This window comes from Phoenix dactylifera, chromosome 6 (assembly GCF_009389715.1).
Source record: "Phoenix dactylifera cultivar Barhee BC4 chromosome 6, palm_55x_up_171113_PBpolish2nd_filt_p, whole genome shotgun sequence".
NCBI lineage: Eukaryota > Viridiplantae > Streptophyta > Magnoliopsida > Arecales > Arecaceae > Phoenix > Phoenix dactylifera.
In genome coordinates this window covers 13,614,734-13,627,449 of record NC_052397.1, presented here as the reverse complement: position 1 = coordinate 13,627,449, position 12,716 = coordinate 13,614,734, and the positions used below count along the sequence as shown (strand labels likewise).

General features: G+C 41.7%; 1 protein-coding gene across 1 annotated transcript; it reads left to right on the top strand.

Moving 5' to 3' along the window:
* The first annotated feature begins 637 nt into the window (after positions 1–637).
* Positions 638–6,491, top strand: LOC103705272 (leucine-rich repeat protein 2-like). Its single transcript, XM_039127758.1, has 8 exons — positions 638–790; positions 2,424–2,595; positions 2,739–2,871; positions 2,963–3,034; positions 3,141–3,284; positions 3,407–3,478; positions 3,568–3,639; positions 6,245–6,491. Exons 1-8 carry the CDS (start codon positions 638–640, stop codon positions 6,312–6,314), a joined length of 888 nt encoding a protein of 295 aa, XP_038983686.1. The 3' UTR covers positions 6,315–6,491.
* The last annotated feature ends 6,225 nt before the right edge of the window (positions 6,492–12,716 follow it).

Sequence of the window (12,716 nt, the reverse complement as noted above, 5' to 3'; positions counted from 1 at the left end):
AGAAGAGGGATTGGGGGGCGGAGAAGGGGACGAGGGGGGTGGAGGTGGAAAGGACGGAAGAGGGGGAGGAGAGGAGACCGTGAAGGGCGATGTTCCGGACGACGGCAGCGAGGAGGAGGAGATAGCTCTGGGCGGCGTGGGTGCGCTCGGCCTGGGCGAGCACCCAGAGGTGTCCGGCGACGTCGGAGAGGAGGAGGGGATTGGCACGCTCGAGCTCGCGGAGGGACTCGCAGGCGAGGGCGCGGGAGAGGCGGTCGGGGCCGTGGTTGGGGCGGTTGGCGACGGCGAGGAGGACCTCGGTGAGGGACTCGAGGTGGGAGGCGGCGGAGGGGGGGAGGGGAGAGGGGAGGGCGGCGACGGCGACGGCGGTGGCGGAGAGGATGGCCTGGTCGAGGACGGCGGCGGCGTCGGGGGATGGGGATTGGAGGAGGGCGCGGAGGGCGTCAAGGAGTGGGGGAGGGCCGCGGCGGGGGACGGGAGGGGGAGGGGGGGGAACGAGTCCTCGAGGAAGATGAGGAGGTGGGGCTTGAGGGCGGAGGGGAAGTCGCGGCGGAGGAGGGCGTGGAGGGCGAGATCGAGGAGGGGGAGGGAGAGCCACCGTGCGAAGCGGCCATGGACGCCGGACTGGAAGTCGTCGATGAGGGTCTCCCAGTCCTGTGGGGAGAGCTGCAGCGGCGGCGGCGCCCCCGCTGGCGGGTGCCGGCCGGAGGCCTGCTTCTCCATCGGGTTCGGAAACACTAATAACCCTGACCGTAGATTCGGGAGGACGGAGGGTTCCTCATGGATTCCGGTATGATAGACTGGGGGAAGAGGAGATGGGTGAGGGTTTGAGGCGTTATTCCGGTATGATAGTTGGGCCGTGCCGTGCTTGGCCCGCGGGCCTAGAGCGGGCCGTGCCGGGCTTGGCCCGCGGGCCAGTACCCTGTGACCCAGCACGGCCCTCTCAAATGGGCCGTGCCAGGCACGGCCCGGCACTGTAGCTAGCGGGCCGTGCCTGGCACGGCCCGCTTCGTGCCGGGCCGTGGGCGGCCCGGCCCAGTGCCCAACTCTACTCTCGCATGTGAATCTAATTGCCTCCAACCTGAATGAACATTAACTCTAAACTTCGCACATCGAACCAAAGGACGTGAAAAGTCCTCGTCTCATTACTGTTTATAGATTTCTTGCGAAATAATTAGCAGGGGTAGATGCGGAGCTCCATCTGCTTTTATTGGACTGGAGTGAAAGGTGGTATATAAACCAAGCTTAGTAGTAACATTTCCGCTGAAAGATGCTCTTTTGCCGGTATATGTCTAGTTATAAATATAATGGATAATGACTCCGCGTACTTCTTTTTCTTGTTTCTTTTTTTTTTCTTTTTATTTTATTTTATTTATCTATTTATTTAAACTTTTTTTTATTGAGAAGAAGAACCAAAGAGCTCTAGCTAATTTAAATCAAGCCAGATATCAACCTCCTTCTGAAGGGATTAAAATTAGTAGTGGCAATGCTTAACTGTTTGATTTGCATAATTTTTTTCAATTTATTATAGCTTAGATTAAATTATTTATTTAATAAAATAGTCAAATTTAAATTTAAATTTTTGATCGCCGGATAGCTTAGATAATGACTCCAAAATACTTCTTCTTCTTTCTTTTCTTTTCCTTACTTTTCTTTTCTTTTGTTTTATTTATTTATTTATTTGAGAAGAAGAACCAAAGTGCTCTAGCTAATTTAAATCAATTCAGATATCAACCTACTTCTGAGGGGATTAAAATTAGCTATTTTAATTTATTATAGCTTAGATTAGATTATCTATTTAATAAAATAGCTAAATTTGAATTTAAATTTTTGATCATCGGATTTGGATTGATAGATATTTTTTTTTCCCATCATGTATCGGTCCGGATCGTATTTTGTGCGATCGTACTGCCACTCTTAATTAAAACTCTAAAAAGTTAATGATCTCCATGGCTTGATTGAAGGATAGGGAGTGAACCTATTGCTCGTTCAAAGCTCAACAAATGATCTCCACCGTCGAATGAGAAGACACGCTCCCTCCTAACGCCTAATTTTGCACCACCTCCGGTTTTTCTGTCACGTGCGGCCCTAGCATTTGGGTTTCAGAGTTACGGGCTGCCCACCAGCCTGCCCGCTTCCGTGATACGAAACACAGCATGACGCATGCATGCGACGACGGCGACGGACTTGCCGACTATTCGCCCCACGACGAGACTCGAGGGTCGGGAAGACCTACCAACTCCTCCCCTTCTCTCTCCTTCCACTTTTGTTTTGAAATCCTGCCCCGCGGGGCCCACCAACGCGCAAAGCCAAGCCCCACGCCCACGCGCATGGCGTGCCACTTGCGCTCTCTCTCTCTCTCTCTTTATGTTTCCGTCCTTTGACTGCTGACTTCCATGATGTCTCGCGTTGACTGCTGGTAGTGCCTTCCACCTTCCCCATCCCTCCCTTCCTTCCCCCACTTCCATTTCCCCCATTTCAAAAGCATCCACATCTCTCTCTCTCTCTCTCTCTCTCTCATGGCGTCCCGGCTCCGCTTCGTCTCCTTCCTTCTTCTCCTTGCTGTGTATCCTGCCATCTCCACCAACTCCGAAGGTACTCCACTTCTCCTCTCATCTCTTTCTCTTTCTAATTTAATGGATTCTACCACCCTGCCTTTCTTCCGACCAGGAAGCGAGAAACTTGACTCTGTTTGATCTTTGATCTTCTCCTAGTACTGATTAGTTAATGACAAACAGGGGAGGCGCTGCATGCGCTGAGGGCGAGGCTCTCCGACCCGACCAACGTGCTCCAGAGCTGGGACCCCACCCTCGTCAACCCTTGCACTTGGTTCCATGTCACCTGCGACGATCGCAACCGCGTCATCCGCCTGTCCGCCCCTTACTTCCCCCCTTCCTCTTGCCTCCAAGTAATTCCTTCGTTGTTTACCTAAAAACGACGCCTTTTTTCTTTTGGTTTTCAGGGATTTGGGCAATTCCAACATCTCTGGTCCTCTGGGTCCCGAGCTCGGCCGCCTCCAGCACCTTCAGTATCTGTGAGCACTTCTACGTCTTAATCTTTGCTTCCTTGGATGCATGTTTTTGGTTCGAAGATGGGATTTTTGTTGATGGTTGGTGTTGGATTTGGCTCGGTGAATACAGGGAGCTTTACAGGAACAACTTCGAGGGGAAGATCCCTGAAGAATTGGGCAATTTGAAGAGCCTCATCAGCATGGATATGTACGGAAACCGATTGCAGGGAGAAATCCCCAAGTCTTTGGCCAAGTTGAAAGCGCTCCGATTCCTGTAAGATTGACAATTTCCTGGTGGTCATAGAAAAGTTTTTTTTAATTTTTTTTTCTAATGTTATAATTGAAGATTTGGTCTGAAAGTTTCACCTTTAATTTTTGTGGAAATGGTTGATACAGGCGTCTGAACAACAACAAGCTTTCGGGATCCATCCCAAGAGAGCTTGCCACTCTCTCGAACCTAAAAGTCTTGTAAGAAGAACTAACTAGGAAACCATTTTTGTAGCTTCTTTGCATGACTTTATGATTCAGTGTTGAATTGGTGCTTTTGATATCTGCAGTGATGTTTCCAACAATGATCTTTGTGGAACCATTCCGGTCGATGGCCCGTTCACCAATTTCCCCTTCCAAAGGTAATGATGGAAAAACCCATCTTTAATATGATATAGAACTATTTAACTTCTAATTTAGACTTTTCAAATCACCCACAAAATACTTTGACTTTAGATGTTTGTATTATTGATCTTTCTTGAATATGATGAAAGCAGAATGTAGAGTGATCAAGGGCATATTAAGAGTATAGGATACCAACTGGCTGAGTTGGTAAAGTCACCATATATGTATATATGGTGGTCCTCTATTCTCCCATGCGTCTAATGTCTATTAAGTGTTCATGCATATGAAGTCTTATTTGCGGATGCATCTAATTAGACTCTAGGACCCCCAGGGCTAGATAAAATCTAACTGTGGTGAGAAGATATGATCATTAGTTTTCTCTGCGTGTCTCAGCAAACTCAATTGCTTGAGCTCAGGTGAGCGAAAAATCAAATGGCAGGACTCCTGTAGCTAAATCAGGGTGAACCATCAGTATGACTTGTGGAGTTGGAGTTATATTTGAATGATGTAAGTTGGTCCGGTAAAGAATTGGAGCAGGTTCTTGGAGATCATGGAAGTAATATATAATCTGGTCGAGCTGCAGGTTCTGATGTGGATGCATAGACGTAGTTACATCCATGAAACTATGATATCTTATTTGTTTTATTTTTGGTTACGGACTGGAGAGGAGACTGACTAACAGGAAGAAATTCCTGTTTTCATGTGAGCAAAAATTTCTTCCATCAAGATTTTTCATGTCAGGAAATAAACTTGTCCTATGGAGAAGAGTAATTTGGAGAATAACTAGTTACAAAGGGGATAACTTAAGAAGAAAATAGCAAGAGGTAGCCCTTGAATCTAGCCGGCGATAGTAATTGGTGTGTATTAAAGAAGGCATTTCAAATAACAAAGATAGCATATTTAATGAGAACTTATGATGCATAAAAGGTATGGATATTTATCTTAGATAACTTTTGGATACCATCATTAGTTGAACACTTCATGATTAACAGTCAAGAGCTCAGTCAAATCTTCAAGGTAAGCTTCAAGACTTTATTCAGTGAGCCAATAGGAAGCTGAATCTATGGGGTTAGAGCACCAAGATAAGAATATAATCGAAGCTGCACATTTCTTTATCCCATAGGTATGCTTCAAAACTTAAATGCACTAACTAATTTTTACCAGTTAATAAACATATAGGTTTGAAATGGTGAATACATGCAAAGAAACTTAATAACAAAGCAGAAGAAAATTGATTAACATCCTAAGATCTTCTTTATTCTGAATTTTCATTCACTGCAATCTTGATCATTAATCAGTCACCCTATAAAGCATCATGATCACTTGAAAGAAAGTGAACTCTTTGAAAACATGAAGTTTGTAATAGGCAATTTCCGAAGTTGGCTTTTACAATGGATCAAATCTTTGCCTTTCACCCCCTTTTCCAGAACCTTGGGAGGTCGCTACATAACTGCATGTCTTAGACTGCATGGTGAATATGGTAGGTCTCTCTGCTCACCAATTGACCTTATAGTGTTCATGACAAGCACATCTTTTATCAAAGTTCTGGGAACCATGTGCCAATGCAAAAGAGGGTAGAATGTTATTTTTTGACAATAATGCCTTGATCCTCAAAGTTATGAGGGGGGATGAAGCTTGTTAAAAAGGCTAATCAACTGTTTTTCATCTAGCACATGAACAGCATCTCCAACGACTCCAAATCACCTTATAGATCAGAAGCTATGGTCCTTAGGTGGTTTCATGTGAGATTTCATTGCTCAGTTATTGTTGAAGGGGCATCAGTTGCTGAAAAATTATTACAAATGTCTCATGAAACCATTTTATTTAGATCTGAGTTGCAAGATCATCTTTAGGTTATAATTGATGCATGTATTTTCAGGATAATGTTGTTGTATTGTTGTTAATACCTGTGGTCAAATCTTGGTGCAAAGAAGTCGTCCATTTGTTTGATGGCTAAAATTTGGTTGATGTTAACATGTTGAATCAACTATCCTGCCTCTCACCTTGTTTAAGAGCAAGCATATGTGGTTTCTTGCTTGTAAGAGTGCAAGGCCATCTCTTTTGCATCCATGGTTTGTGAACCAACGAATGCCAACCTGACATTTACAACAATGCGGGGCTTGAACATCTCATGCAAGTGTTGGTGTATCGCCTGCATGATGTATGGTCATGATGTCATGTGAGCCTGCCTAGAGATAATTCACCAACTTCTATCTTTAACAAAGAGAAACCATTATATACTAAAGACTGTCACTCTGTGGAAAGCTTCCATTCCAATGTGATGTAATGGAAGCATCTCAAGTTGTGCATATGAACTTGTAATGTGGATCACGAATTTGTGTACATAAACATTTACACTGTAGTGCTGTGAATTTTATTCAATTTTCCTGTAAACATGTACAATTTCTTGTTTATATGAGACTGCAGAATATACATTCGCTATCTAGGCTATCAGAAAGTTCAGTAGCTTGGATGACCGTAAATGAATGATATAATTTTATTACCTTAATATGCTAACTCTTTACTCTTCTTGCTATATGGAGGCATCAAAGTTCTTATTACTAAATCATAGTCTTAGCAATATCTGAATGTTTGCCTCTCTCTTTCCTTTTGGCATTTCAGTTTTGAAAACAACAGCAGACTTAATGGGCCGGAGCTGCAAGGACTAGTCCCTTATGATTTTGGATGTTGAACATTACACGATCTACTACCCCTGGAGAGGGAAGCTATTGTAGAAAAGTATAGAAAGCCGGAAGGCAGGTGGAGCTATATTTATGATGTTACCTACAACAGCATCAATGAACACTCAAAGATGATGCTAAGATTGATAAGTTTATATTATGCTGAATTGCACTCTTTCATATCCTTACGATTCTCTTTCTTTCCATTGCTTTTCGAAAAAATATTTAAGCTCTCGCTAGTCTTGAAACAGTAATTAGAAACTATGAGTTAGTGTTGTAAGTGGGGTTCCTGTTTGTCAGTGTTTCCCTGCAAACCAAATTGAACCTTAAACAGGCCCGAAGTTTTGTCCCAACAGTCAAGCCTGGCACTAACCATCAGAAGCCTCCGAAAATTGAACCATGTTGTATCAACATATTCGCGGAACTATGGAAGATAAGCGCATACTATGTTTCTTGGCAGGTCGATCATTTAAACTTAGTCAACTGTTTCAACATATATTCTGAATTTGGATATATAATCTTATTTGGAGATATAATCTTTCCATTCCAATCAGAAAATTTAACTTAAAAATCATAGAAAATTAGATTTTGTGAATTCTTGATCCGATTATAATATACTCTTAGGCATTTGCTTATTGGTTGATGGAATCATGGCCATTGATTCATTGCGAGAATGAAACAACAAAGTACCAATAGTAGGAAACTCCGCACAGCTTTAAACACTCACATACCCTACCACCTTCCTCTCGTCTTACGAAGATGCATTCAGGGCTGGTGCAAGTTTCAGAAGCTTCTTCTCACTACATCCTCCATGCGTCCTTGAATGCAGTAGTAGCTAAATCCGAATTTACTCCTGGGAAAACCCATGCACTCCTGCATCTCACCCTTTTCTCCATGATGGTTTGATCCATCGACTGGGACTCTAGTCATCTTTTTCTTCAGGTTAGATATTTCATGAGGGTGAATGGTCCCCCTGCTTCAGGGGTTTTGGTCAGAGTACTTTTAGACAAGCTTGCAATGAGTCTGTTCCCATGGTAAACTTAGATGGATCATTAACTAAATCTAAAGATCAACGATGGAGTAGCTCAATCTTGCCGACTAGGTGGATGCTCAACCTTTTCATGTACAAGGTTTGATAGACAAATTCTTCTTTGAAAATGGTCATCCATCCTGATAATTTCAGTTGGCTTGTGCAAAGGGTGCGAACAACAAATCAATCATAACAAGAGTAGTGCATAGCCAATGCTTACCTTCCCCAACAAAGTTGAAAACAAGCTTCTATCTGTGGTTGAGCTTCAAATCAACAGAAAAACCATCTTCCTCTGCCCCCTTTTCTCTGTTCTGCTTTTATTTTTCACTCTATTTGAGCTTCAAATCAACAGAAAAACTATCTTTCCTCTGCCCCCCTTTTCTCTGTTCTGCTTTTAGTTTTCACTCCATGCACTGTCAACTAGATGGCATGGGCTTTTGCCGAAGATTATCAACTGCAAGAAGTTCAAATTTATGGCACAAGGCATGCACCAAACGCTGCAGATTAATTTCCATGGTCAACAAGAACTGGCAAGGATAATTGGAACAGAGCAAAAATGACAGCCATAGATCCGGTTGCACTACTCTCTAATCACCAATGGAGGATTATTGTCGACATAGTATGTTGATCAAAGTTGCCACTGCCTAAGGAACTTGTGATTACCACCAAGACACCATACTCGTGCTCGAAAGAGATTGCTTGCCTATAGGTCCAATCTCTCTAGGCCAAGGTATATACCCTACCTAGGAGCTTGCGTGCCTAGGTAATTGCAAGGAAGAGATTTTATGGAACTACAACTACTTGCATGCAGTGACTAAATTCTTAGATTTATAGTCTTCTTATAGGCTTACGAGATCCTAATCAATCTTACCCATTAGATTTGATATACATGAAGGTGCTGCTATTGGATTTGATCGCCTTTCAAACAAGATTCACTGTACTGATACGTACCGCACAATACTGAGTATACCTACTATACTGCCACCAAACGTATTGAGACAGAAACTTTGTTTTTAATTGTTTATAGAGTTAATCTTAGCCTTCAGATAAGTAAGAAAAATTTTCGGCCATTAGAATTTACATGGCCTACTTTAAAATGGTTCGATGAGACTAATAAACCAAGTCCAATTAACTCTTATCCATTGATCCTCTAACCTAACTTATTGACAATGAGATAAAAAAAAGGTTTATGAGTTTGAAAATGTAATGTATTAGATCCATTCAATTCTTGTCGAAACGTTGTCTTATTAATTGTTACATGAGCAACTCGTTTAAATTTTCTCTGAACAAGCTCCTCTCCCATCTTGATGGGGATATTGATGCAAAGGTGCCTTCATGCACATATATTTGTGGATCTAAAAACCAACATAAACAAAGAAATTATGGCAAGGTTTTAGGGGGAATGATCTGGTATTGGTTTCACTCACCCTATAAGCTCGAACCAGTTCGAAATTTGGCATTGGAGGCTCCCATAATATGCACAGAAAAATAATTCTCTTGCCATGGGGCAGGAAGGGATTGACGTAACTCATGGAATTTGCAACCAAACAAGGAGGTTAGTTCATTGATGAGTTGCAAAATCAGCAAGTATGAACTTGATAAACTTTTCGTTTGTGCATAATGGTTTCACCAAAGTATTTCTTTTTCTGTCTCTAGAACCATTTCGAGATTTGGTATGAGATATGCTTATCCTAGATTTTCTCTATATTTAGAACCATTTTGAGATCTAGCATTGGATTCACTCTCCCTCGTTGTCATCTATTGGGAGCTATTTTGAGATTTGGTATTGGGTTCACTTACCCTAGATATCTACACCTAAAACCATTTTAAGATTTGGTATTAAGTCCCTAGATATTGTATATCCGGAAAAATTTTGACATTTGACCATATATTCACTTGCTCTGGATTCCGCGTATCTAGAACCATTTTCAGATGTGGCATTGGATTGACTCACCCTAGGAGCCATGTATCTAGAACCATTTTAGATTTGGTGTTGGATTCGCTCACGCTAGATGCGATGTATCTAGAGCCATTTTGAGATTTGGTATTCGATTAGCTCACGCTAGATGCCATGTAACTATGCCATTAATTACTAGATTTGGTAATGGATTCACTCATTGTATATTCAGATCCATTTTGAGATTTCGTGTACCCAAAATTTTCTGTATCTTGAACCATTTTGGGATTTGGTTTTGGATTCACTCGTCTTAGATGCAATGTATTTAGTGCCAGTTTTGAGCTATAAATTGGCCATCCACTCCATATTGGCCGGAGTCTGAAGTAAAATATAGAGGCGGCAGTGAGAGAATCAGTATACCATGCCATTCTACTCTATCTTTCCATCATGTAGGGATCGTGCAATTGTGAAAACTAGTCTCGGTGATCATAACAATGATTTTTCTATGCAAAATGCAGCAACATCTTTTTTTTTTTTTGAGGCTTTGAGTTTGATCCCAACCTACCTATCATCGAGGAGTCATCCCGTAAGTATGAAAATCGAATTACATATATATTTCTCTAATAAAGGCGTCATGCATTTTACATTTTCTTTTTTATTTTTCTTCATTCTTCTATGATTGTCAATTTTTTAAAAAAATAAATCAAATAATAGCATATGTACCTTAATTCTTGAAGGGGTGGTGCATAATTGGCTTTCCTCTTCTCAACAAGAAGAGCCAATGACACTGTAATAACCGCCCATAACCTCACTCAAAAAGACTAGTCATACTCTTCTTGCTTAACCGACCGTACGGGTTCTCACATACTTCTCTCGATTAAACCATGACGTCCTTGTCAGGCCAAGGCTTCAAATTTATTTAAATCTATTCATAAGTACCATAATCAGTCCGTGATCAGTCTCAATGAGCCCTTACTGTAGTGTCCCTCAGTCCATACGGGCAATTGGCCGGATAAGGCATCACTTAAAAAAATTAGCCGAAAGATATTTTTTAAATTTTTTAATTCTATATAAATATCCAAGATTTCTCGGACGAAGAATCGATAAAGGACTAAATATACGTTCGCACGAATCCTCGTGATAATAATTCAGTTTGGAGCAACTACTAACATATTCCTTTGAATTTTGCATTTACAGTGAATCTGAGATCGCTGATGATTCCCCTTCACCAGCTTACTACAAGCCTAAAACCAAGAATGGGTGAGGACTTCTTTGAGAGCACGATCGGCATGAATTGTGCTTATGAGTACGCAAAGAAGTACTGCACAGCTGGGCTCTTTACAACTCTGGTTCGAGGTTTGTTTCCCTGGAGCTGCTTCCATGAAAACAGGCGGGGAGGCCAGAGATTGATGATAGAAGCTGTGCGATAAGAGATGGAGAGGCAGTACACTGGTGCTGTTCCAGGTCAATCCGGTTCGACTGCATCCAACTCGATTGGCAGCAATCTCCTTCCTGTCTTCTTGAGTAGAGTAAAGGAGTGGACGAACGAGTTTTTGAGTCCTCAATCATCTTCATAGCGGTCCGAGCAGATGCAGCTTGGGATGTCATCATTCTATGATTCTATCCAATGTTTTCCATGTAAAGCATAGAGCATAAAATTATATTGCTTTGGTGTAGCATTGTAAATTGGACCATTTTAGCATTGTACACGTTCATAAGGGCGTTATTGTGAAGTGACCATATGTATAATGAGAAGGTCTGAATGGGATTTTTATTCACCCTCGAATCATCTCCTGGCTTCATATAATGACTACTTGAGCTGAAATCTTGCTTACTGAATCAAAGTATTCCATCATAGTTAAGCTAGGTTGCAAAAATTATCGTTTGTGCGCGTTCCATTTTCAAAATTTGCTTATAGGGGACAAGATTTTGGGGAATGACTCAAAAGTGAAGCCAAGCGATTTGGACGAGGCTGGAGAATGGTCGATCAAAAATTTAAATGCCATTACATGGATGTTAGATTCTAATATCCACAAGGATCTTCATATACTCCCTCCATTAAAGCTCTAACATTTTCGTCAGGAAAAAAGTTTAAATTCATTCAAATCTAATCACAAATACCACGATCGGCCCGTGGTCAGTCATGAACTCGTGCTACAGTGTCCCTTAGTTCACATAGGCTATGGGTCGAGTTCGCTCTGGTACCATTTGTAACAATTTAGAATCTCACCGAAAAAAACTAGCCGGAAGATATTTTTTCGGAATCCTTAGTTCTGTATAAGTACCTAAAATCTTCTCGATGAATAACCAATATAGGACTAAACATATACCCGCACGGGTCCTCACAAATGAACAAAAAAAAACAAGCCATTCAAGAATTTTTATGCTAGCATGTCATCCTTATGGTGTGAAATGGCAATCTAGAACCAAACTGCTCAGGTGAAGCAATTTGGATGGTTTATGAATGCTGCAACTGCGCTTGACTGGTGCAATTTTTGATGAAGTTTTAACCAGAATTTGAGCATGCTAGATGCATCAAGAAACTCTTCTCATGTTAGATAAAGCCATTTTCTGATCTCATATCTTTAAACCCTGGGTTTCAATCTTCATAACCACCTTCACCAGATATTATTTTGCTTGCAGGCTACACAAAATTGAGGAGGGACAGGAGCAGTGTCCAATGCTACAATTGTAAGAAGATGGAACATATGTCATCACAATGCAAGAAGCTGCCTATCTACAACTACTGCAAGGAAATAGGCCATACCATTTCCCAATGTAATAAAAGACCTCAAATTCGAGAGGCCACAAGCAAGGCTTATTTTCCAACAGCTACCACTTACCCATCTATGCCTCCTAGTACTCAAATCAGAACGTGCTACACAGCATCCATCTACAAGCTCTCCATCATCCTATCTATCACCTGAGGTATCCAACAAATTTTTCAGGTACTAGCAGGAGCTAGATGTTCAAGTAAACCCCCCTTCGAGGTATTCGGGGTCTTAGATTCAGGGCTACTTATCAAATGACAGGTAATAGGGACATTTTGATCACATAAAGCATCATTGTTGTGGAAGTAGAAATAAAATGCTGATGGTGATGCTCTCAATGTTTGTGGGCTGGCTCTATTGCTGTCTCTCCATCCGCTGCACATTCCATTCATTTATCTGAAGTTCTTTAAGTTGCAAATCTTGAAGCAGATCTTATTTCTGTTGGACAACTTATGGATGATATCTTGTCTCCTTTTCTGTCTCTGGTTGTCTCGTGCAGGATCTAGTAATCGGGAAAGCGACTTGGGAGAGGCCGTAAGGATGGGAGGCTGTTCTATAACTCCTAGGACATCCTTTTCTTCTTCTACTGCCTGCCTTCTTGCACCTCCTATTAAAGATATGGATGAGACAAATAGACTATGGAAACCATCGCATAGTCGTTAAAGACATCCTAACACTGTTAAATTATCTTCTTTGCTTGATCTGATTTGTTTGA